This window comes from Haliotis rufescens, unplaced genomic scaffold (assembly GCF_023055435.1).
Source record: "Haliotis rufescens isolate VD_foot unplaced genomic scaffold, xgHalRufe1.0.p SCAF_41, whole genome shotgun sequence".
Classification (NCBI taxonomy): domain Eukaryota; kingdom Metazoa; phylum Mollusca; class Gastropoda; order Lepetellida; family Haliotidae; genus Haliotis; species Haliotis rufescens.
The window spans coordinates 3,345,929-3,373,757 of record NW_025964124.1 but is presented as its reverse complement, the minus strand read 5'-3'; the positions used below and the strand labels follow the sequence as shown (position 1 = coordinate 3,373,757).

General features: G+C 45.3%; 1 protein-coding gene across 3 annotated transcripts in view; it reads right to left on the bottom strand.

The window, feature by feature from the left end:
- Positions 1–937: 937 nt before the first annotated feature.
- The window catches only part of LOC124128756 (DNA repair protein XRCC1-like), a 37,218-nt gene continuing 10,326 nt past the window's right edge, over positions 938–27,829 (bottom strand). The window contains exons 4-17 of one of the 3 annotated variants that reach the window (XM_048382790.1): positions 25,887–26,045; positions 23,758–23,820; positions 22,683–22,803; positions 21,696–21,808; positions 21,420–21,567; positions 18,035–18,203; positions 17,307–17,420; positions 14,291–14,379; positions 13,511–13,579; positions 9,768–9,825; positions 5,927–6,190; positions 4,164–4,239; positions 1,639–1,731; positions 938–1,358 (exon numbers count right to left, since the gene is read on the bottom strand). In XM_048382790.1, the coding sequence (XP_048238747.1) occupies positions 1,341–1,358; positions 1,639–1,731; positions 4,164–4,239; positions 5,927–6,190; positions 9,768–9,825; positions 13,511–13,579; positions 14,291–14,379; positions 17,307–17,420; positions 18,035–18,203; positions 21,420–21,567; positions 21,696–21,808; positions 22,683–22,803; positions 23,758–23,820; positions 25,887–26,045 (1,554 nt within the window). In that variant the 3' untranslated portion in view covers positions 938–1,340. Of the gene's footprint in view, positions 1,732–4,163; positions 4,240–5,926; positions 6,191–9,767; positions 9,826–13,510; positions 13,580–14,290; positions 14,380–17,306; positions 17,421–18,034; positions 18,204–21,419; positions 21,568–21,695; positions 21,809–22,682; positions 22,804–23,757; positions 23,821–23,867; positions 23,985–25,886; positions 26,046–27,829 lie in introns of those variants that run through there. The other 2 variants (XM_048382789.1, XM_048382791.1) reach the window with 2 other exon arrangements.

Sequence of the window (27,829 nt, the reverse complement as noted above, 5' to 3'; positions counted from 1 at the left end):
GGTAACAACTCAGCCTGCATGAGAATACAAGAATCAGTCAGTTATGTGTAGACATGTTAAGCAGTACAAAAACATTGGATACAATATAACAAGGTTTGAGAGTGGTGGCTCCAGTTAGCTTGATTGGAGCGGAACCTTACGTAGGTAAGACAATCAGTGTTCCCGTTAACGCAGGAACCTGCGTTTTTCACACATTAAAATCATATAAACATGCAAAAAATATTTTGCATGCGAGTTTTGCACGCGCAGATTGTGATAAACTTAATTTGTATTAATACCATAAAATAAAAAACTTTTCAAAGCTAATAGCCTACTTACGATGTTCAGACAAAAATAAAATCAAAACCTGGAAATTCCCATTGCTAAAAATAGAATGTGGCCAGATGGTGCTTTGAATCGCGTCCTTGTAACGGGAGCTTTGATTGGTTAACGAATAGTTTGAACGTTGTCGTCTGCTAGAATACAAGTGACACACGTAAACAGGATTCACGATGTCAAAACAGTCCTCTTTGTTACGGTTTGTGTCACCTAGCACTCTGTCTAATACCGAAGCAGATCTGAGTGCAGACACCTAGATTCTGATATTAGTGAGACTACAAGTTGTTCCGAAATCAAAAAAGCTCGCAAATCACCGAACTATTTACACAAATGGGAGAGTGACTTTCTGTGGCTGAGACAAACAGCGTCAAACGATGGGATAGTTATGTTTTGTAGGGCATGTGGAAAGGCTGGTACGTCCAACACTTTCACAAGAGAGTGTAAGACATACCAGCGAAATGCTCTTGTCAGACACAGTGTTCTGGCTGATCATAGACTTGCAATTAGTTCTCAAACATTACAAAATATTATATTAAAACGGGACCGTAAGTTAAAGCTTGGTCATAATTATTAGCTGTACTAGTACTGATTTTATTGAAATAAAAACTTCACACGCGAAATATTTGAATTGAAAATTTATTGTTTCATTTCTACACACACTGTACAAAAACCTACCGCGAACACTGACAATGTAGCGATGACTCACGCAGGTATGATGCTGAGGGGCTAGTGGAGCCTCACTTTGGCATGACAATGTAGCGATGATTCATTTAGTTATGACAATGGAGCGATGACTCAGCTAGTTACGACAATGTAGCGATGACTCATTTAGTTACGACAATGTAGGGATGACTCATTTAGTTACGAAAATGTAGCGATGAATCATTTAGTTACGACAATGTAGGGCTGGTAGGAGATCACGTAGGTACGACAATGTAGCGCTGGTAGGAGATCACGTAGGTACGACGATGTAGGGCTGGTAGGAAATCACGTAGGTACGACGATGTAGGGCTGGTAGAAAATCACGTAGGTACGACAATGTAGCGCTGGTAGGAGATCACGTAGGTACGACGATGTAGGGCTTGTAGGAAATCACGTCTGTACAACGATGTAGGGCTGGTAGGGCATCGCGTCGGTACAACGATGTAGGGCTGGTAGGAAATCACGTTGGTACAACGATGTAGGGCTGGTAGGAAATCACGTCTGTACAACGATGTAGGGCTGGTAGGAAATCACGTTGGTACAACGATGTAGGGCTGGTAGGAAATCACGTTGGTACAACGATGTAGGGCTGGTAGGAAATCACGTTGGTACAACGATGTAGGGCTGGTAGGGCATCAGTTTACCCTTGTCATGACACATATGAAGCCACTGCGGCTTCACAAAGACCAGATTCGGGTTTTCACTGAGAGCCTGGAACAGAGAACACCTAATCACCCAGTATCAGGCAACATACAGTACCATCTCAGACCTAATCACCCAGTATCAGACAACATACAGTACCATCTGAGACCTAATCACCCAGTATCAGACAACATACAGTACCATCTGAGACCTTATCACCAAGTATCAGGCAACATACAGTACCATCTGAGACCTAATCACCCAGTATCAGACAACATATAGTATCATCTGAGAAATAATCACCAAGTATCAGGCAACATACAGTACCATCTGAGACCTAATCACACAGTATCAGACAACATACAGTACCAATCTCAGACCTAATCACCCAGTATCAAGCAACATACAGTACCAATCTCAGACCTAATCACCCAGTATCAGGCAACATACAGTACCATCTGAGACCTAATCACCCAGTATCAGACAACATACAGTACCATCTGAGACCTAATCACCAAGTATCAGGCAACATACAGTACCATCTGAGACCTAATCACCCAGTATCAGGCAACATACAGTACCATCTGAGACCTAATCACCTAGTATCAGGCAACATACAGTACCCATTTGAGACCTAATCACCCAGTATCAGACAACATACAGTACCATCTGTGACCTAATCACCCAGTATCAGGCAACATACAGTACTATCTGAGACCTAATCACCCAGTATCAGACAACATACAGTACCAGGTAGACACAATTTTATGGATAACAACTTCTTTAATACTGTAAAAACCCACGTTTCGGTATAGATCCGTATACCGTTGTCAGGCAACATACAGTACCCATCTCAGACCTAATCACCCAGTATAAGGCAACATACAGTACCATCTGAGACCTAATCACCCAGTATCAGGCAACATACAGTACCATCTCAGACCTAATCACCAAGTATCAGACAACATACAGTACCAATCTCAGACCTAATCACCCAGTATCAGGCAACATACAGTATCATCTGAGACCTGATCATCCAGTATCAGACAACATACAGTACCCATCTCAGACCTAATCACCCAGTATCAGGCAACATACAGTACCAATCTCAGACCTAATCACCCACTATCAGACAACATACAGTACCATCTGAGACCTAATCACCCAGTATCAGACAACATACAGTACCCATCTCAGACCTAATCACCCAGTATCAGGCAACATACAGTACCAATCTCAGACCTAATCACTCAGTATCAGACAACATACAGTACCATCTGAGACCTAATCACCCAGTATCAGGCAGCATACAGTACCATCTGAGACCTAATCACCCAGTATCAGACAACATACAGTACCCATCTCAGACCTAATCACCCAGTATCAGGCAACATACAGTACCAATCTCAGACCTAATCACCCAGTATCAGACAACATAGAGTACCCATCTCAGACCTAATCACCCAGTATCAGACAACATACAGTACCCATCTGAGACCTAATCACCCAGTATAAGGCAACATACAGTACCCATCTCAGACCTAATCACCCAGTATCAGGCAACATACAGTACCATCTGAGACCTAATCACCCAGTATCAGACAACATACAGTACCATCTGAGACCTAATCACCAAGTATCAGACAACATACAGTACCATCTGAGGCCTAATCACCCAGTATCAGACAACATACAGTACCCATCTCAGACCTAATCACCCAGTATCAGACAACATACAGTACCATCTGAGACCTAATCACCCAGTATCAGACAACATACAGTACCATCTGAGACCTAATCACCCAGTATCAGACAACATACAGTACCATCTGAGACCTAATCACCAAGTATCAGACAACATACAGTACCATCTGAGACCTAATCACCCAGTATTAAGGCAACATACAGTACCAATCTCAGACCTAATCACTCAGTATCAGACAACATACAGTACCCATCTCAGACCTAATCACCCAGTATCAGGCAACATACAGTACCATCTGAGACCTAATCACTCAGTATCAGACAACATACAGTACCAATCTCAGATCTAATCACCCAGTATCAGACAACATACAGTACCATCTGAGACCTAATCACCCAGTATCAGACAACATACAGTACCAATCTCAGACCTAATCACCCAGTATCAGGAAACATACAGTACCATCTGAGACCTAATCGCCAAATCAGACAACATACAGTACTCATCTCAGACCTAATCACCCAGGATCGGACAACATACAGTACCATCTGTGACCTAATCACCCAGTATCAGACAACATACAGTACCCATCTCAGACCTAATCACCCAGTATAAGGCAATATACAGTACCCATCTCAGACCTAATCACCCAGTATCAGGCAACATACAGTACCCATCTCAGACCTAATCACCCAGTATCAGGCAACATACGGTACCTATCTCAGACCTAATCACCTAGTATCAGGCAATATACAGTACCCATCTCAGGCCTAATCACCCAGACCAGGTTCCTCACCTCATTAAAATTGTCATCCCACTTAGCAGCGGTGACCACGTACTTGACTGTGTTCGACATGTATTCCTCAAGACATCTGAAAACAACGTGACAAGTTAGACTTGGTAAAACAGACTTACAACCAAGTAACACATTGTGGCCAAGTCCCTCCCCCTCCCATGTCCTCCACCTCTTCATCCCATGCCCTCCCCATCCCACGTCCCTCCCCCTCCCATCCCACGTCCCTCCCCCTCCCATGCCACTCCCCATCCCACGTCCCTCCCCCTCCCCCTTCCATGTCCTCCACCTCTTCATCCCACATCCCTCCCCCTCCTATCCCATGTCCCTCCCACTCCCCCTCCCATGTCCTCCACCTCTTCATCCCATGTCCCTCCCCCTCCCATCCCACGTCCCTCCCCCTCCCATCCCACGTCCCTCCCCCTCCCATCCCATGTCCCTCCCCCTCCCATCCCACGTCCCTCCCCCTCCCATTCCACGTCCCTCCCCCTCCCATCCCATGTCCTTCCCCTCCCCCTCCCATGTCCCTCCCCCTCCTATCCCATGTCCCTCCCACTCCCCATCCCATGTCCTCCACCTCCCTCCCCCTCCTATCCCATGTCCCTCCCCCTCCCATGTCCCTCCCACTCCCCCTCCCATGTCCTCCACCTCTTCATCCCATGTCCCTCCCCCTCCCATCCCACGTCCCTCCCCCTCCCATCCAACGTCCCTCCCCCTCCCATCCCATGTCCCTCCCCCTCCCATCCCACGTCCCTCCCCCTCCCATTCCACGTCCCTCCCCCTCCCATCCCATGTCCTCCCCCTCCCATTCCATGTCCCTCCCCCTCCCATCCCATGTCCCTCCCCCTCTTCATCCCATGTCCTCCCCCTCCCTCCCATCCCATGTCCCTCCCCCTCCCTCCCATCCCACGTCCCTCCCCCTCCCATCCCATGTCCCTCCCCCTCCCATGTCCTCCACCTCTTCATCCCACGTTCCTCCCCCTCCACCTCCCATGTCCTCCCCCTCTTCATCCCATGTCCCTCCCCCTCTCATCCCATGTCCCTCCCCCTCCCATCCCATGTCCCTCCACCTCCCATGTCCTCCACCTCTTCATCCCATGTCCCTCCCCCTCTCATCCCACGTCCCTCCCCCTCCCATGTCCTCCCCCTCTTCATCCCATGTCCCTCCCCCTCCACCTCTTCATCCCATGTCCCTCCCCCTCTCATCCCACGTCCCTCCCCCTCTCATCCCACGTCCCTCCCCCTCCCATGTCCCTCCCCCTCCCATGTCCTCCACCTCTTCATCCCACGTTCCTCCCCCTCTCATCCCATGGCCCTCCCCCTCCCATGTCCCTCCCCTTCCCATGTCCTCCACCTCTTCATCCCATGTCCCTCCCCCTCTCATCCCATGTCCCTCCCCCTCCCATCCCATGTCCCTCCACCTCCCATGTCCTCCACCTCTTCATCCCATGTCCCTCCCCCTCTCATCCCACGTCCCTCCCCCTCTCATCCCACGTCCCTCCCCCTCCCATGTCCTCCCCCTCTTCATCCCATGTCCCTCCCCCTCTCATCCCACGTCCCTCCCCCTCCCATGTCCCTCCCCCTCCCATGTCCTCCACCTCTTCATCCCACGTTCCTCCCCCTCTCATCCCATGGCCCTCCCCCTCCACCTCCCATGTCCTCCCCCTCTTCATCCCATGTCCCTCCCCCTCCACCTCCCATGTCCCTCCCCCCCCCCCTCCCATGTCCCTCCCCCTCCCCCTCCCATGTCCACTCCCCATCCTTACCCGTCATATGCAGCGATGTAGCGGCCAAGGAGCCGTCTCTCGGGGGCGGGTATCTCTCCGTACAGGAAGAAGTGTTTGTCTGACAAGAAGTCCGGGAGGTCAGGCAATCCTGAGTCTGCACTGTCATCACCATCGTCCCTGGCAACAGTTCCTGGGGGCGTGTCATCATCTTCATCTGTGGAGCCACAGTAGGGGTCAACATCACACTTCCTCCCTGGAGACTTGGCAACGGCAGCCTCGTGTCTCGCTACCTTCTCCTTGGCCCTGATCACGGAGTCAACAGTCAAGTGTAACACAGACACTGTGCCTCTACATCCACATATTCAGACACCACTGTCTGTACAGACGCTGTGCCTCTACATCCACATATTCAGACACTACTGTCTGTACAGACACTGTGCCTCTACATCCACATATTCAGACACTACTGTCTGTTCAGACACTGTGCCTCTACATCCACATATTCAGACACTGTGCCTCTACATCCACATATTCAGACACTACTGTCTGTACAGACACTTTGCCTCTACATCCACATATTCAGACACCACTGTCTGTACAGACACTGTGCCTCTACATCCACATATTCAGACACTGTGCCTCTACATCCAAATATTCAGACACTGTGCCTCTACATCCACATATTCAGATACTGTGCCTCTACATCCACATATTCAGACACCACTGTCTGTACAGACACTGTGCCTCTACATCCACATATTCAGACACTGTGCCTCTACATCCACATATTCAGACACTGTGCCTCTACATCCACATATTCAGACACTGTGCCTCTACATCCACATATTCAGACACTACTGTCTGAACAGACAGTAACTGTCAATCATATATCACAAAATGTATTTTAATAAGCATTTCCAGTTCACTAAAATAGTTGCTACGAACAATGTCTACAGACAGATTTCCTTTAGATCCTGCTCTGAAATATTTACAGTCAAGAAGTTTCAACGCAATTTAATCTGAATATGCTCGTGAATCATGATACACATTGTATCATGACCTATGTATCATATCATATCGTGCCCTATGTATCACATCGTATCATGGCCTATGAATCATGACTGATGTATCATATCGTGCCCTATGTATCATATCGTATCATGGCCTATGTATCATATGTCGTATCATGGCCTATGTATCATATCGTATCATGGCCAATGTATCATATCATATCATGGCCTATGTATCATATCGTATCGTGGCCTATGTATCATATCGTATCATGGCCTATGTATCATATCATATCCTGGCCTATGTATCATATCGTATCATGGCCTATGTATCATATCGTATCATGGCCAATGTATCATATCATGTCCTATGTATCATAATCATATCGTATCTTGGCCTATGTATCATATCATATCATGGCCTATGTATCATATCTTATCATGGCCTATGTATCATATCATACCATGGCTAATGTATCATATCATATCATGGCCAATGTATCATATCATATCATGGCCTATGTATCATGTCATATCATGGCCAATGTATCATATCATATCATGGCCAATGTATCATATCATATCATGGCCAATGTATCATATTGCATCGTGGCCAATGTATCAAATCATATCATTGCGAATGTATCATATCTTATCATGGCCTATGTATCATATGTCGTATCATGGCCTATGTCTCATATTGTATCATGGCCAATATATCATATCTTATCATGACCTATGTCTCATATCGTATCATGGCCAATGTATCATATTGTTTCATGGCCTATGTATCTGTCGTATCATGGCCTATGTCTCATATCGTATCATGGCCAATATATCATATCTTATCATGGCCTATGTCTCATATTGTATCATGGCCAATATATCATATCTTATCATGACCTATGTCTCATATCGTATCATGGCCAATGTATCATATTGTATCATGGCCTATGTATCTGTCGTATCATGGCCTATGTCTCATATCGTATCATGGCCAATGTATCATATCATGGCCTATGTATCATATCGTATCGTGCCCTATGTATCACATCGTATCATGGCCTATGAATCATGACTGATGTATCATATCGTGCCCTATGTATCATATTGTATCATGGCCTATGTATCATATGTCGTATCATGGCCTATGTATCATATCGTATCATGGCCAATGTATCATATCATATCATGGCCTATGTATCATATCGTATCGTGGCCTATGTATCATATCGTATCATGGCCTATGTATCATATCATATCCTGGCCTATGTATCATATCGTATCGTGGCCTATGTATCATATCGTATCATGGCCAATGTATCATATCATGTCCTATGTATCATAATCATATCGTATCTTGGCCTATGTATCATATCATATCATGGCCTATGTATCATATCTTATCATGGCCTATGTATCATATCATATCATGGCTAATGTATCATATCATATCATGGCCAATGTATCATATCATATCATGGCCTATGTATCATATCATATCATGGCCAATGTATCATATCATATCATGGCCAATGTATCATATTGCGTCGTGGCCAATGTATCAAATCATATCATTGCGAATGTATCATATCTTATCATGGCCTATGTATCATATGTCGTATCATGGCCTATGTCTCATATTGTATCATGGCCAATATATCATATCTTATCATGACCTATGTCTCATATCATATCATGGCCAATGTATCATATTGTTTCATGGCCTATGTATCTGTCGTATCATGGCCTATGTCTCATATCGTATCATGGCCAATATATCATATCGTATCATGGCCTATGTCTCATATCGTATCATGGCCAATATATCATATCTTATCATGACCTATGTCTCATATCGTATCATGGCCAATGTATCATATTGTATCATGGCCTATGTATCTGTCGTATCATGGCCTATGTCTCATATCGTATCATGGCTAATGTATCATATCATGGCCTATGTATCATATCGTATCATGGCCAATATATCATATCGTATCATGACCTATGTATCATATCTTATCATGACCTATGCATCACATCGTATCGTGGCCAATGTATCATGGCCTATGTATCATATCATATCATGACCTATGTATCATATTGCATCATGGCCTATGTATCACATCGTATCCTGGCCAATGTATCATATTGTATCATGGCCTATGTATCTGTCGTATCATGGCCTATGTATCATATCGTATCATGGCTAATGTATCATATCGTATCATTGCCTATGTATCATATCTTATCATGGCCTATGTATCATATCATATTGTGGCCTATGAATCATATCGTATCATGGCCTATGTATCATATCTTATCATGGCCTATGTATCATATCTTATCATGGCCTATGTATCATATCGTATCATGGCTAATGTATCATATCGTATCCTGGCCTATGTATTATATCTTATCATGGCCTATGTATCATATCGTAACATGGCTAATGTATCATATCGTATCCTGGCCTATGTATTATATCTTATCATGGCCTATGTATCATATCTTATCATGGCCTATGTATCATATCGTATCATGGCTAATGTATCATATCGTATCATGGCCTATGTATCATATCTTATCATGGCCTATGTATCATATCATATTGTGGCCTATGTATCATATCGTATCATGGCCTATGTATCATATCTTATCATGGCCTATGTATCATATCTTATCATGGCCTATGTATTATATCATATTGTGGCCTATGTATCACATCGTATCGTGGCTAATGTATCATATCGTATCATGGCCTATGTATCATATCTTATCATGGCCTATGTATCACATCGTATCGTGGCTAATGTATCATATCGTATCATTGCCTTGCTGTATTGTACAATCAGACAGGTACGTACCTCCGTATTTCATCGTCTGTGTCCTCGCCTGAGTCGGTGTCTCCTCCATACATGTCGTCTGTAAAGATAACAACATTGTTGTAATCATCAAGTGCTTCCCGACATCTTCATACTCCAGCAGCTCTCACTGAGCAGTGTAGCAGTTGTCAGTAGACATCTTGTTACACATACCCAAATATCAACATTGCAACAAACACAACAGACACATACCTCCATCTGTACACAGACACATACCTACATCTGTACACAGAACAGACACATACCTATGTCTGTACACAGAACAGACACATACCTACATCTGTACACAGACACATACCTACATCTGTACACAGACACATACCTACGTCTGTACACAGAACACAGACACATACCTGCATCTGTACACAGAACACAGACACATACCTACGTCTGTACACAGACACATACCTACATCTGTACACAGACACATACCTACATCTGTACACAGAACACAGACACATACCTACATCTGTACACAGAACACACATACATACATCTGTACACAGACACATACCTACATCTGTACACAGAACACAGACACATACCTATGTCTGTACACAGACACATACATACATCTGTACACAGAACACAGACACATACCTACGTCTGTACACAGAACACAGACACATACCTACATCTGTACACAGACACATACCTACGTCTGTACACACACAGACACATACCTGCATCTGTACACAGAACACAGACACATACCTACGTCTGTACACAGACACATACCTACATCTGTACACAGACACATACCTACATCTGTACACAGAACACAGACACATACCTATGTCTGTACACAGAACACAGACACATACCTACATCTGTACACAGACACATACCTACATCTGTACACAGAACACAGACACATATCTACATCTGTACACAGAACAGAGACACATACCTATGTCTGTACACAGAACACAGACACATACCTACATCTGTGCTCAGAACACAGACACATACCTACATCTGTACACAGAACACACATACATACATCTGTACACAGAACACAGACACATACCTACATCTGTACACAGACACATACCTACGTCTGTACACAGACACATACCTACATCTGTACACAGACACATACCTACATCTGTACACAGAACACAGACACATACCTATGTCTGTACACAGAACACAGACACATACCTACATCTGTACACAGACACATACCTACATCTGTACACAGAACACAGACACATATCTACATCTGTACACAGAACAGAGACACATACCTATGTCTGTACACAGAACACACATACCTACATCTGTACTCAGAACACAGACACATACCTACATCTGTACACAGAACACACATACATACATCTGTACACAGAACACAGACACATACCTACATCTGTACACAGACACATACCTAGGTCTGTACACAGAACACAGACACATATCTACATCTGTACACAGAACAGAGACACATATCTACATCTGTACACAGAACACACATACCTACCTCTGTACACAGAACACAGACACATATCTACATCTGTACACAGAACAGACACATATCTACATCTGTACACAGAACACAGACACATATCTACATCTGTACACAGAACACAAACACATATCTACATCTGTACACAGAACACAGACACATATCTACATCTGTACACAGAACACAAAAACATACCTACATCTGTACACAGAACACAAACACATATCTACATCTGTACACAGAACACAGACACATACCTACGTCTGTACACAGAACACAGACACATATCTACATCTATACACAGAACACAAACACATACCTACATCTGTACACAGAACACAAACACATACCTACATCTGTACAGAGAACACAGACACATACCTAGGTCTGTACACAGACACATACCTACGTCTGTACACAGAACACAGACACATACCTATGTCTGTACACAGACACATACCTACATCTGTACACAGAACACAGACACATACCTACATCTGTACACAGACACATACATACATCTGTACACAGAACACATACATACATCTGTACACAGAACACAGACACATACCTACGTCTGTACACAGAACACAGACACATACCCACATCTGTACACAGAACACAGACACATACCTACGTCTGTACACAGAACAGACACATACCTACATCTGTACACAGAACACAGACACATACATACATCTGTACACAGAACACAGACACATATCTACATCTGTACACAGAACAGACACATACCTACATCTGTACACAGAACACAGACACATACATACATCTGTACACAGAACACAGGCACATATCTACATCTGTACACAGAACACAGACACATACCTTCATCTGTACACAGAACACAGACACATACCTACATCTGTACACAGAACAGACACATACCTACATCTGTACACATAACACAGGCACATACCTACATCTGTACACAGAACACAGACACATACCTACATCTGTACACAGAACACAGACACATACCTACATCTGTACACAGAACACAGACACATACCTACATCTGTACACAGACACATACATACATCTGTACACAGAACACAGACACATACCTATGTCTGTACACAGAACACAGACACATACCTACATCTGTACACAGAACACAGACACATACCTACATCTGTACACAGAACACAGACACATACCTACATCTGTACACAGACACATACCTACATCTGTACACAGACACATACCTACATCTGTACACAGAACACAGACACATATCTACCTCTGTACACAGAACACAGACACATATCTACATCTGTACACAGAACACAAACACATACCTACATCTGTACACAGAACACAAACACATACCTACATCTGTACAGAGAACACAGACACATACCTAGGTCTGTACACAGACACATACCTACGTCTGTACACAGAACACAGACACATACCTATGTCTGTACACAGACACATACCTACATCTGTACACAGAACACAGACACATACCTACATCTGTACACAGAACACAGACACATACCTACATCTGTACACAGAACACAGACACATATCTACCTCTGTACACAGAACTCAGACACATACCTATGTCTGTACACAGAACACAGACACATACCTACATCTGTACACAGACACATACCTACATCTGTACACAGAACAGACACATACCTACCTCTGTACACAGACACATACCTACATCTGTACACAGACACATACCTACATCTGTACACAGAACACAGACACATACCTACGTCTGTACACAGAACACAGACACATACCTACGTCTGTACACAGAACACAGACACATACCTACATCTGTACACAGACACATACATACATCTGTACACAGAACACAGACACATACCTACGTCTGTACACAGAACACAGACACATACCTACCTCTGTACACAGACACATACCTACATCTGTACACAGACACATACCTACATCTGTACACAGAACACAGACACATACCTACATCTGTACACAGAACACAGACACATACCTACATCTGTACACAGACACATACCTACATCTGTACACAGAACAGACACATACCTACATCTGTACACAGACACATACCTACATCTGTACACAGACACATACCTACATCTGTACACAGAACACACATACATACATCTGTACACAGAACACAGACACATACCTACATCTGTACACAGAACACAGACACATACCTACATCTGTACACAGAACACAGACACATACCTACATCTGTACACAGAACACAGACACATACCTACGTCCATCTTGGTTGACTTCTTCCTGGGAGGAGACTTAGGCGTCACTGGCTTCTTGCTGGAGCTGCCTGATAAACAGAAGAACACTCTGTTGACTTGAGACATCTTGACGAGCCTGTTCATTCATTGTTATCCTCCACAGCGACACCCTCCTGGGGCCCGGGTTGTGTGGTGGTAGAGCACTGGCCTCACCCTCCCCTCAACAACCCCTGACTCTCACCTTGTCGGGGTGGTTTGTGTGGCGGTAGAGCACTGGCCTCACCCTCCCCTCAACAACCCCTGACTCCCACCTTGTCGGGCTGGTTTGTGTGGCGGTAGAGCACTGGCCTCACCCTCCCCTCAACAACCCCTGACTCTCACCTTGTCGGGCCGGGTTGTGTGGTGGCAGAGCACTGGTCTCACCCTCCACTCAACAACCCCTGACTCTCACCTTGTCGGGCCGGGTTGTGTGGTGGTAGAGCACTGGCCTCACCCTCCACTCAACAACCCCGGACTCTCACCTTGTCGGGGTGGTTGTGTGGCGGTAGAGCACTGGCCTCATCGTCCCCTCAACAACCCCTGACTCTCACCTTGTCGGGCTGGGTTGTGTGGCGGTAGAGCACTGGCCTCACCCTCCCCTCAACAACCCCGGACTCTCACCTTCTCGGGCCGGGTTGTGTGGTGGTAGAGCACTGGCCTCACCCTCCCCTCAACAACCCCTGACTCTCACCTTGTCGGGCCGGGTTGTGTGGTGGTAGAGCACTGGCCTCACCCTCCCCTCAACAACCCCTGACTCTCACCTTGTCGGGCCGGGTTGTGTGGCGGTAGAGCACTGGCCTCATCCTCATCAGAACTTTCGTCTGGGGTGTCAGCATCTCCAACTCTGTATCTGGGAAAACAACGCAACACTGTGACATATGTACATATGTATACATGGTGTATTCCCTAACACATGGTGTGTGTATTCCCAAACACATGGTGTGTGTATTCCCCAACACATGGTGTATTCCCCGACACATGGTGTATTCCCCAACACATTATGTGTGTATTCCCGAACACATGGTGTATTCCCAGACACATGGTGTGTGTATTCCCAAAAACATGGTGTGTGTATTCCCCAACACATGGTGTATTCCCCGACACATGGTGTATTCCCCAACACATGGCATGTGTATTCCCCGACACGTGGTGTATTCCCCAACACATGGTGTATTCCCCAACACATGGTGTGTGTATTCCCCAACACATGGTGTGTGTATTCCCCAACACATGGTGTGTGTATTCCCCAACACATGGTGTATTCCCCAACACATGGTGTATTCCCCAACACATGGTGTGTGTATTCCCCAAAACATGGTGTATTCCCCGACACATGGTGTATTCCCCAACACATGGTGTATTCCCCAACACATGGTGTATTCCCCGACACATGGTGTATTCCCCGACACATGGTGTGTGTATTCCCCAACACATGGTGTATTCCCCGACACATGGTGTGTGTATTCCCCAACACATGGTGTATTCCCCAACACATGGTGTATTCCCCAACACATGGTGTGTTCCCCGACACATGGTGTATTCCCCAACACATGGTGTGTGTATTCCCGAACACATGGTGTATTCCCCAACACATGGTGTATTCCCCAACACATGGTGTATTCCCCGACACATGGTGTATTCCCCAACACATGGTGTATTCCCCGACACATGGTGTATTCCCAAACACATGGTGTATTCCCCAACACATGGTGTATTCCCCAACACATGGTGTATTCCCAAACACATGGTGTGTGTATTCCCGAACACATGGTGTATTCCCCGACACATGGTGTGTGTATTCCCCAACACATGGTGTATTCCCCGACACATGGTGTATTCCCCAACACATGGTGTATTCCCCGACACATGGTGTATTCCCCGAAACATGGTGTGTGTATTCCCCGACACATGGTGTGTGTATTCCCCGACACATGGTGTGTGTATTCCCCAACACATGGTGTATTCCCCAACACATGGTGTATTCCCCAACACACGGTGTATTCCCCAACACATGGTGTATTCCCCAAAACATGGTGTATTCCCCGACACATGGTGTATTCCCCGACACATGGTGTGTGTATTCCCCGACACATGGTGTGTGTATTCCCCGACACATGGTGTGTGTATTCCCCAACACATGGTGTATTCCCCAACACATGGTGTATTCCCCAACACACGGTGTATTCCCCAACACATGGTGTATTCCCCAACACACGGTGTATTCCCCAACACATGGTGTGTGTATTCCCCGACACATGGTGTATTCCCCAACACATGGTGTATTCCCCAACACATGGTGTGTGTATTCCCCGACACATGGTGTATTCCCCAACACATGGTGTATTCCCCAACACATGGTGTATTCCCCGACACATGGTGTGTGTATTCCCCAACACATGGTGTATTCCCCGACACATGGTGTGTGTATTCCCCGACACATGGTGTATTCCCCAACACATGGTGTATTCCCCAACACATGGTGTATTCCCCAACACATGGTGTGTGTATTCCCCAACACATGGTGTATTCCCCAACACATGGTGTGTGTATTCCCCAACACATGGTGTATTCCCCGACACATGGTGTATTCCCCAACACATGGTGTATTCCCCGACACATGGTATATTCCCCGACACATGGTGTGTGTATTCCCCAACACATGGTGAATCCCCGACACATGATGTATTCCCAAACACATGGTGTATTCCCCGACACATAGTGTATTCCCCAACACATGGTGTATTCCCCGACACATGGTGTGTGTATTCCCCAACAAATGGTGTATTCCCCGACACATGGTGTATTCCCGACACATGGTGTGTGTATTCCCCAACACATGGTGCATTCCCCAACACATGGTGTGTGTATTCCCCAACACATGGTGCATTCCCCGACACATGGTGTATTCCCAGACACATGGTGTATTCCCCGACACATTGTGTGTATTCCCCAACACATGGTGTGTGTATTCCCCAACACAAGACCCATGAAGATTCCGGGGTAGAGTAGGTTTTCAGCAACCCATGCTTGCCGTAAAAGGTGACTATGCTTGTCGTAAAAGGCGACTAACGGGATCGGGTGGTCAGGTGACTTGGTTAATGCATGTCATCGATCCCAATTGCGTGGATCGATGCTCATGATATTAATCACTGGATTGTCTGGTCCAGACACATGGTGTATACCCCGACACATGAAGTATTCCCTGACACATGGTGTATTCCCCAACACATGGTGTATTCCCCGACACATGAAGTATTCCCTGACACATGGTGTATTCCCCAACACATGGTGTATACCCCGACACATGAAGTATTCCCTGACACATGGTGTATTCCCCAACACATTGTGTATTCCCCGACACATGGTGTATTCCCCGACACATGGTGTATTGCTCAAAACATAAAGTATTCCAGAATACATGGTGTATTCCCTGACACATGGTGTATTCCCTGACACATGGTGTATTCCCAGCTACATGGTGTTTTCCTCAAAACATGAAGTATTCCAGAATACATGGTGTATTCCCTGACACATGGTGTATTCCCAGCTACATGGTGTATTCCTCAAAACATGAAGTATTCCCGAATACATGGTGTATTCCCTGACACATGGTGTATTCCCTGACACATGGTGTATTCCCGGACACATAGTGTATTGCCTGCCACAGGTGAATTCCCTGACACATGGTGTATTCCCCGACACATGGTGTATTCCCGACACATGGTGTATTCCCAGACACATGGTGTATTCCCAATTCATGGTGTACTGTATACTTACTTCCTCCAGGGCAAGAGCTTCTTCTGCTTGTAGCTGTCCACGATCCACTGCTTGTTGACAATCCGGCCACGCCCCTCCACCTGCTGGTACTTGGGGGTGTTGTCAAACGCACATCTGGGAGAGACATGAAGAGACAGAACTGTACAGCTGGGAGACATGGAGAGACATGAAGAGACAGAACTGTACAGCTGGGAGAGACATGAAGAGAACTGTACAGCTGGGAGAGACATGGAGAGATAGAACTACATAGATGGGAGAGACATGGAGAGACAGAACTACATAGATGGGAGAGACATGGAGAGATTTGAAGAGAGAGAACTGTACAGCTGGGAGAGACATGAAGAGACAGAACTGTACAGCTGGGAGACATGGAGAGACATGAAGAGACAGAACTGTACAGCTGGGAGAGACATGAAGAGAACTGTACAGCTGGGAGAGACATGGAGAGATAGAACTACATAGATGGGAGAGACATGGAGAGACAGAACTACATAGATGGGAGAGACATGGAGAGATTTGAAGAGAGAGAACTGTACAGCTGGGAGAGACATGAAGAGACGGAACTGTACAGCTGGGAGAGACATGAAGAGATGGAACTGTACAGCTGGTAGAAACATAGAGAGACATGGAGAGACAGAACTACATAGATGGGAGAGACATGGAGAGACAGAACTACATACATGGGAGAGACATGGAGAGACAGAACTACATAGATGGGAGAGACTCACATGAGATGTGTACATCCCCGCCCCCAGTCAGGTCGGTACTTGGCCCCCATCTCCAAGGCCTTCTCTCTCAGTTCCCCACGGTAGGGGTTCTGGTAGCCGCTCATCACAAACACAACCTTCTCCATCACCTTGTGGAATGCCTTGGCCGGCGATGCCTTGGGGGGCTCCGCTGGAAGAATACAGACAAGATAACTGATACAATGCCACACACACATACATACATGCACCTACATACACACACATGCACACTATCATCTACATACACACACATGCACACTATCACCTACATACACATACATACACATATGCACCTACATACACACATGCAGCTACATACACACACATACACACTATCACCTACATACACACATGCACCTACATACACACACATACACATATGCACCTACATACACACACATACACACTCTTACCTACATACATACACACACATACACACTATCACCTACATACACACATGCACCTACATACACACATGCACCTACATACACACACATACACACTATCACCTACATCCACACACATACACACATGCACCTACATACACACACATACACACATGCACCTACATACAGACACATACACACTATCACCTACATACACACATGCAGCTACATACACACACATACTATCACCTACATACACACACATACACCTACATACACACACATACACACATGCACCTACATACACACACATACACACATGTACCTACATACACACTATCACCTACATACACACTATCACCTACATACACACACATACACACGTGCACCTACATACACACACATACACACGATCACCTATATACACACACATACACACTATCACCTACATACACACACATACACACTATCACCTACATACACTATCACCTACACACACATACACACATGCACCTACATACAGACACATACACACTATCACCTACATACACACATGCAGCTACATACACACTATCACCTACATACACACTATCACCTACATACACACCCTTAAATACACACACACATACACACACACCACACCCTTCACCCCACACTGTCAACAACAAGCACCTGCTTATGAAGGCACACTGTCAAAAACAAGCACCTGCTTATGAAGGCACACTGTCAACAACAAGCACCTGCTTATGAAGGCACACTGTCAACAACAAGCACCTGCTTATGAAGGCATACTTTCAACAAGGACCTGCTTATGAAGGCACACTGTAAACAACAAGCACCTGCTTATGAAGGCAGTCAACAACAAGCACCTGCTTATGAAGGCACACTGTCAACAAGCACCTGCTTATAAAAGGCACACAGTCAAAAACAAGCACCTGCTTATGAAGGCAGTCAACAACAAGCACCTGCTTATGAAGGCACACTGTCAACAACAAGCACCTGTTTATGGAGGCACACTGTCAACAACAAGCACCTGCTTATGAAGGCACACTGTCAAAAACAAGCACCTGCTTATGAAGGCACACTGTCAACAACAAGCACCTGTTTATGGAGGCACACTGTCAACAACAAGCACCTGCTTATGAAGGCACACTGTCGACAACAAGCACCTGCTTATGAAGGCACACTGTCGACAACAAGCACCTGCCAAGATAACTGTACCCAGTAACTATTCCATCCACATAATATCATTCTTCAAAACCGGATAAACCTCCCCCATTTTAAAAACAACTTGTGCTCAATATTTATCTTCAATTGTAAATTGTTGACAGTATTGCCAAACACATTAAGGTCATCAGCAAATTCAAGCAGAAAAATATAAAATAACAACGGAACGTAACTGAACACCTAAACGACAATTTTGTTCAATTTCACTAACCAATTCGTTTATGTAAAACTGAAACAGAAAAAGACTAAACATGCACCCTTGCCTCACACCCAAGAAAAAATCACATCTAGCAGGTACTGTTGTTTGAACAGACACAAGTCTTAACATTACTGCACACACACACATATCACACACATGCACATACTACACACACACATCACACACACATCACACACACACACACACACACTGAGAGGAGGGACATGTCACACCTACATTCAGTTCTCTTGTGGGTGGGGCATGTCACATCTACAATTAGTTCCCTTGTGGGGCGGGGCATGTCACATCTACAATTAGTTCCCTTGTGGGGCGGGGCATGTCACATCTACAATTATTTCCCTTGTGGGGCGGGGCATGTCACATCTACAATTAGTTCCCTTGAGGGGCGGGGCATGTCACATCTACAATTAGTTCCCTTGTGGGGCGGGGCATGTCACATCTACAATTAGTTCCCTTGTGGGGCGGGGCATGTCACATCTACAATTAGTTCCCTTGTGGGGCGGGGCATGTCACATCTACAATTAGTTCCCTTGAGGGGCGGGGCATGTCACATCTACAATTAGTTCCCTTGTGGGGCGGGGCATATCACATCTACAATTAGTTCCCTTGAGGGGCCCAGAATGTCACATCTACAATTAGTTCCCTTGTGGGGCGGGGCATGTCACATCAACAATTAGTTCCCTTGAGAGGTGGGGCATGTCACATCTACAATTAGTTCCCTTGTGGGGCGGGGCATGTCACATCAACAATTAGTTCCCTTTAGGGGCCCAGAATGTCACATCTACAATTAGTTCCCTTGAGGGGCCCAGAATGTCACATCTACAATTAGTTCCCTTGTGGGGCGGGACATGTCACATCTACAATTAGTTCCCTTGTGGGGCGGGGCATGTCACATCTACAATTAGTTCCCTTGAGGGGCGGGGCATGTCACATCTACAATTATTTCCCTTGTGGGGTGGGGCATGTCACTTCTACAATTAGTTCCCTTGAGGGGCGGGGCATGTCACATCTACAATTATTTCCCTTGTGGGGTGGGGCATGTCACTTCTACAATTAGTTCCCTTGAGGGGCGGGGCATGTCACACCTTCATTCAGTTCTCTTGAGGGGCGGGGCGGGGCATGTCACACCTACATACATTTCCTTTGAGGGGTGGGGCATGTCACACCTACATTCAGCTCTCTTGAGGGGCGGGGCGGGGCATGTCACACCTACATTAAGTTCTCTTGAGGGGCGGGGCGGGGCATGTCACACCTACATTTAGTTCTCATGAGGGGCGGGGCGGGGCGGGGCGGGGCGGGGCATGTCACACCTACATTTAGTTCTCTTGAGGGGCGGGGCATGTCACACCTACATTTAGTTCTCTTGAGGGGCGGGGCGGGGCATGTCACACCTACATTTAGTTCTCTTGAGGGGCGGGGCGGGGCATGTCACACCTACATTTAGTTCTCTTGAGGGGCGGGGCGGGGCGGGGCATGTCACACCTACATTTAGTTCTCTTGAGGGGCGGGGCGGGGCGGGGCATGTCACACCTACATTTAGTTCTCTTGAGGGGCGGGGCAGCCTCATCTCGAGAGGAGGAGGAGATGGTTGAGGTAAGACTGCTGGACTGCTTCCTGAGCGGCGTCTTCACCGGCATGACCGGCACTTCCTCGTCACTGCTCACATCATGCTTGCGCTTTGCCTAAGAATAAACATTGTTACGTACGAATAAACTTGGCTTGAACATTAACACTGCTGCTGATAAAAAAGTTTGAAGTCGATTCTGCTGGTGTTAAACTGGTGGAGAGGGAGGAGGGAGGAGGGCGTTACCGGACTAGATTTAGCTGGTGGAGGTGTGTGGATCTTCTCTTCTCTCTTGACGTCACTACTCGACGTCCGCATCTCATCGGCCATCTTGGAAGCTGCTCTTGCCGCTGCAGCACCTACAGAGAGTGAGTGAGTCAGTGTTAGGACATACATATCTACCAGGTATTCACTACATATCTACTAGGTATCCACTACATATCTACCAGGTATTCACTACATATCTATCAGGTATCCACTACATATCTACCAGGTATCCACTACATATCTACCAGGTTTTCACTACATATCTACCAGGTATTCACTACATATCTACCAGGTATTCACTACATATCTACCAGGTATTCACTACATATTCACTACATATCTACCAGGTATTCACTACATATCTATCAGGTATTCACTACATATCTACCAGGTATTCACTACATATCTACCAGGTATCCACCACATATCTACCAGGTATTCACTACATATCTACCAGGTATTCACTACATATTCACTACATATCTACCAGGTATTCACTATATATCTAGCAGGTATTCACTACATATCTACCAGGTATTCACTACATATCTACCAGGTATTCACTACATATTCACTACATATCTACCAGGTATTCACTACATATCTATCAGGTATTCACTACATATCTACCAGGTATTCACTACATATCTACCAGGTATCCACCACATATCTACCAGGTATTCACTACATATCTACCAGGTATTCACTACATATTCACTACATATCTACCAGGTATTCACTATATATCTAGCAGGTATTCACTACATATCTACCAGGTATTCACTACATATCTACCAGGTATTCACTACATTTCTACCAGGTATTCACTACATTATACATATCTATCAGGTATTCACTACATATCTACCAGGTATCCACTACATATCTACCAGGTATTCACTACATATCTACCAGGTATTCACTACATATCTACCAGGTATCCACTACGTATCCCATATGGCCAACCTTTAAGGTGAGGTTGTTCCACTGTTTCATTCCTCTTGGCAAACAGCGCCCCCACTTTCATGTCACCGCCCTCGGCTGTCTTCAGTTTGAAGGCACCAAGTGTCTTCTGTGTGGGAGTCTTCTGAGATAACAGGGTCAGAATTACAGATTACTAATTAGAATGTATATCTACTCTGTCTGTCCGGATACAAGAGTAGTTATTGAGCTACAAAAACAATACCATCAAAATGGGATTCGGAACTTTGTATTTCTATGTCAAGTCCACACCACTATGAACAGAGTCAAAGTCAAACATGTTGCCATGGAAATGGAAAAACTATCAATTGTAATCACCCAAAAGTAGCAAAAGGCACACTTTGACATAAGTATACTGGAGAGGAATAAACATAAGTACACTGGAGTGGAATAAACACAAGTATACTGGAGTGGAATAAACATAAGTACACTGGAGGGGAATAAACATAAGTATACTGGAGTGGAATAAACATAAGTACACTGGCGTGGAATAAACATTAGAACACTGGAGTGGAGTAAACATAAGTATACTGGAGTGGAGTAAACATAAGTATACTGGAGTGGAATAAACACAAGTACACTGGAGTGGAATAAACATAAGTACACTGGAGTGGAATAAACACAAGTATACTGGAGTGAAATAAACATAAGTACACTGGAGTGGAATAAACATAAGTACACTGGCGTGGAATAAACATTGGTACACTGGCGTGGAATAAACATTAGAACACTGGAGTGGAGTAAACATAAATATACTGGAGTGGAATAAACATAAGTATACTGGAGTGGAATAAACATCAGTACACTGGAGTGGAATAAACATAAGTACACTGGAGTGGAATAAACATAAGAATACTGGAGTGGAATAAACACAAGTATACCAGAGTGGAAAAAACACAAGCATACTAGAGTGGAATAAACACAAGTATACCAGAGTGGAATAAACACAAGTATACCAGAGTTGAATAAACACAAGCATACTAGAGAGGAATAAACACAAGCATACTAGAGTGGAATAAACACAAGCATACTAGAGTGGAATAAACAAAGTTGTACAAACCTCTGCTTCCTTCCCTTCGGCTGGAGCATGGAGCTTGATGAAGGACAATCCATAGGATGAAGTCTGAAGATAAAGTTGGGATCACAGTACACACTACACTCACATCTTACCTTACAGAAGGGCTGAGTACACAGTAGAGGTGGGTAACCCTGATAACATCCTACCTTACAGAAGGGCTGTGTACACACTAGAGGGGATAACCCTGATAACATCCTACCTTACAGAAGGGCTGATTACACACTAGAGGGGGTAACCCTGACAACATCTTACCTTACAGAAGGGCTGTGTACACACTAGAGGGGATAACCCTGACAACATTCTACCTTACAGAAGGGCTGAGTACACAGTAGAGGGGGTAACCCTGACAACATCCTACCTTACAGAAGGGCTGAGTACACAGTAGAGGGGGATAACCCTGACAACATCATACGTAACAGAAGGGCTGAGTACACACTAGAGAGGATAACCCTGATAACATCATACGTAACAGAAGGGCTGAGTACACACTAGAGGGGATAACCCTGATAACATCATACGTAACAGAAGGGCTGAGTACACACTAGAGGGGGTAACCCTGACAACATCCTACCTTACAGAAGGGCTGAGTACACACTAGAGGGGGTAACCCTGATAACATCATACGTAACAGAAAGGCTGAGTACACAGTAGAGGGGGATAACCCTGACAACATCATACGTAACAGAAGGGCTGAGTACACACTAGAGGGGATAACCCTGACAACATTCTACCTTACAGAAGGGCTGAGTACACACTAGAGGGGATAACCCTGACAACATTCTACCTTACAGAAGGGCTGAGTACACACTAGAGGGGATAACCCTGACAACATCTTACCTTACAGAAGGGCTGAGTACACAGTAGAGGGGGGTAACCCTGACAACATCCTACCTTACAGAAGGGCTGAGTACACACTAGAGGGGATAACCCTGACAACATCCTACCTTACAGAAGGGCTGAGTACACAGTAGAGGGGGGTAACCCTGACAACATCTTACCTTACAGAAGGGCTGAGTACACACTAGAGGGGATAACCCTGACAACATTCTACCTTACAGAAGGGCTGAGTACACAGTAGAGGGGATAACCCTGACAACATTCTACCTTACAGAAGGGCTGAGTACACACTAGAGGGGATAACCCTGACAACATTCTACCTTACAGAAGGGCTGAGTACACACTAGAGGGGATAACCCTGACAACATCCTACCTTACAGAAGGGCTGAGTACACAGTAGAGGGGGTAACCCTGACAACATCCTACCTTACAGAAGGGCTGAGTACACACTAGAGGGGATAACCCTGATAACATCATACGTAACAGAAGGGCTGAGTACACACTAGAGGGGATAACCCTGACAACATTCTACCTTACAGAAGGGCTGAGTACACACTAGAGGGGATAACCCTGATAACATCATACGTAACAGAAGGGCTGAGTACACACTAGAGGGGATAACCCTGACAACATCCTACCTTACAGAAGGGCTGAGTACACAGTAGAGGGGATAACCCTGACAACATCATTCGTAACAGAAGGGCTGAGTACACAGTAGAGGGGATAACCCTGATAACATCATACGTAACAGAAGGGCTGAGTACACAGTAGAGGGGATAACCCTGACAACATCATACGTAACAGAAGGGCTGAGTACACAGTAGAGGGGGTAACCCTGACAACATCCTACCTTACAGAAGGGCTGAGTACACACTAGAGGGGGTAACCCTGACAACATCTTACCTTACAGAAGGGCTGAGTACACACTAGAGGGGGTAACCCTGACAACATCTTACCTTACAGAAGGGCTGAGTACACACTAGAGGGGATAACCCTGACAACATCTTACCTTACAGAAGGGCTGAGTACACACTAGAGGGGGTAACCCTGACAACATCCCACCTTACAGAAGGGCTGAGTACACACTAGAGGGGATAACCCTGATAACATCTTACCTTACAGAAGGGCTGTGTACACACTAGAGGGGGTAACCCTGATAACATCCTACCTTACAGAAGGGCTGTGTACACACTAGAGGGGATAACCCTGATAACATCCTACCTTACAGAAGGGCTGTGTACACACTAGAGGGGGTAACCCTGATAACATCTTACCTTACAGAAGGGCTGAGTACACACTATCTTCACTCGATCCCACTTCTTGTCTGTGACTGCCCTGGAGAGTGTGTCCAGTCCGAACATACGGACGCTGTTCCTGTTCGTGCCATTGCGGCTCTCCAAGGGGGTCATGAATGACGATGCCACCAGGATCACCTGCAAACATTAGATAGATATACCACCTTGAAGTGACTTGTGAAGATCCGGGGTAGAATTGCTCTCAGCAACCAATGCACATCGTCAGAGATGACTGCCTGGATAGTGTGGTCAGGCTCGCTGACTGTTGATGTATTTCATCGTATCCCAACTGTGTAGATTGATGCTCATCATGTGAGTCACTGAATTGTCTGGTCCAGACTCGATTATTTACAGACCGCCTTGATATAGCTGGAATATTGCTGAGCGCTGCATTAAACAACAAACAATCAAACAAAACCACTTGGAAGTCTGTGTACAGGGTCATCAAGGATATACTACATAGTCTGTGTACAGGGTGATCAAGGATATACTACATCGTCTGTGTATAGGGTGATCAAGGATATACTACATCGTCTGTGTACAGGGTGATCAAGGATATACTACATCGTCTGTGTATAGGGTGAAAAGGGATATACTACATCGTCTGTGTACAGGGTGATCAAGGATATACTACATAGTCTGTGTACAGGGTGATCAAGGATATACTACATAGTCTGTGTACAGGGTGATCAAGGATATACTACATAGTCTGTGTACAGGGTGATCAAGGATATACTACATCGTCTGTGTATAGGGTGAAAAGGGATATACTACATCGTCTGTGTACAGGGTGATCAAGGATATACTACATCGTCTGTGTACAGGGTGATAAGGGATATACTACATAGTCTGTGTACAGGGTGATAAGGGATATACTACATCGTCTGTGTACAGGGTGATAAGGGATATACTACATCGTCTGTGTATAGGGTGATAAGGGATATACTACATCGTCTGTGTACAGGGTGATAAGGGATATACTACATCGTCTGTGTATAGGGTGAAAAGGGATATACTACATCGTCTGTGTACAGGGTGATCAAGGATATACTACATCGTCTGTGTACAGGGTGATAAGGGATATACTACATAGTCTGTGTACAGGGTGATAAGGGATATACTACATCGTCTGTGTACAGGGTGATAAGGGATATACTACATCGTCTGTGTACAGGGTGATAAGGGATATACTACATCGTCTGTGTACAGGGTGATAAGGGATATACTACATAGTCTGTGTACAGGGTGATAAGGGATATACTACATCGTCTGTGTACAGGGTGATAAGGGATATACTACATCGTCTGTGTACAGGGTGATAAGGGATATACTACATCGTCTGTGTACAGGGTGATAAGGGATATACTACATCGTCTGTGTATAGGGTGATAAGGGATATACTACATCGTCTGTGTACAGGGTGATAAGGGATATACTACATCGTCTGTGTACAGGGTGATAAGGGATATACTACATAGTCTGTGTACAGGGTGATCAAGGATATACTACATCGTCTGTGTACAGGGTGATCAAGGATATACTACATCGTCTGTGTACAGGGCGATCAAGGATATACTACATAGTCTGTGTACAGGGTGATCAAGGATATACTACATAGTCTGTGTACAGGGTGATCAAGGATATACTACATCGTCTGTGTATAGGGTGAAAAGGGATATACTACATCGTCTGTGTACAGGGTGATAAGGGATATACTACATCGTCTGTGTACAGGGTGATAAGGGATATACTACATCGTCTGTGTACAGGGTGATAAGGGATATACTACATTGTCTGTGTACAGGGTGATAAGGGATATACTACATCGTCTGTGTACAGGGTGATAAGGGATATACTACATCGTCTGTGTATAGGGTGATAAGGGATATACTACATCGTCTGTGTACAGGGTGATAAGGGAT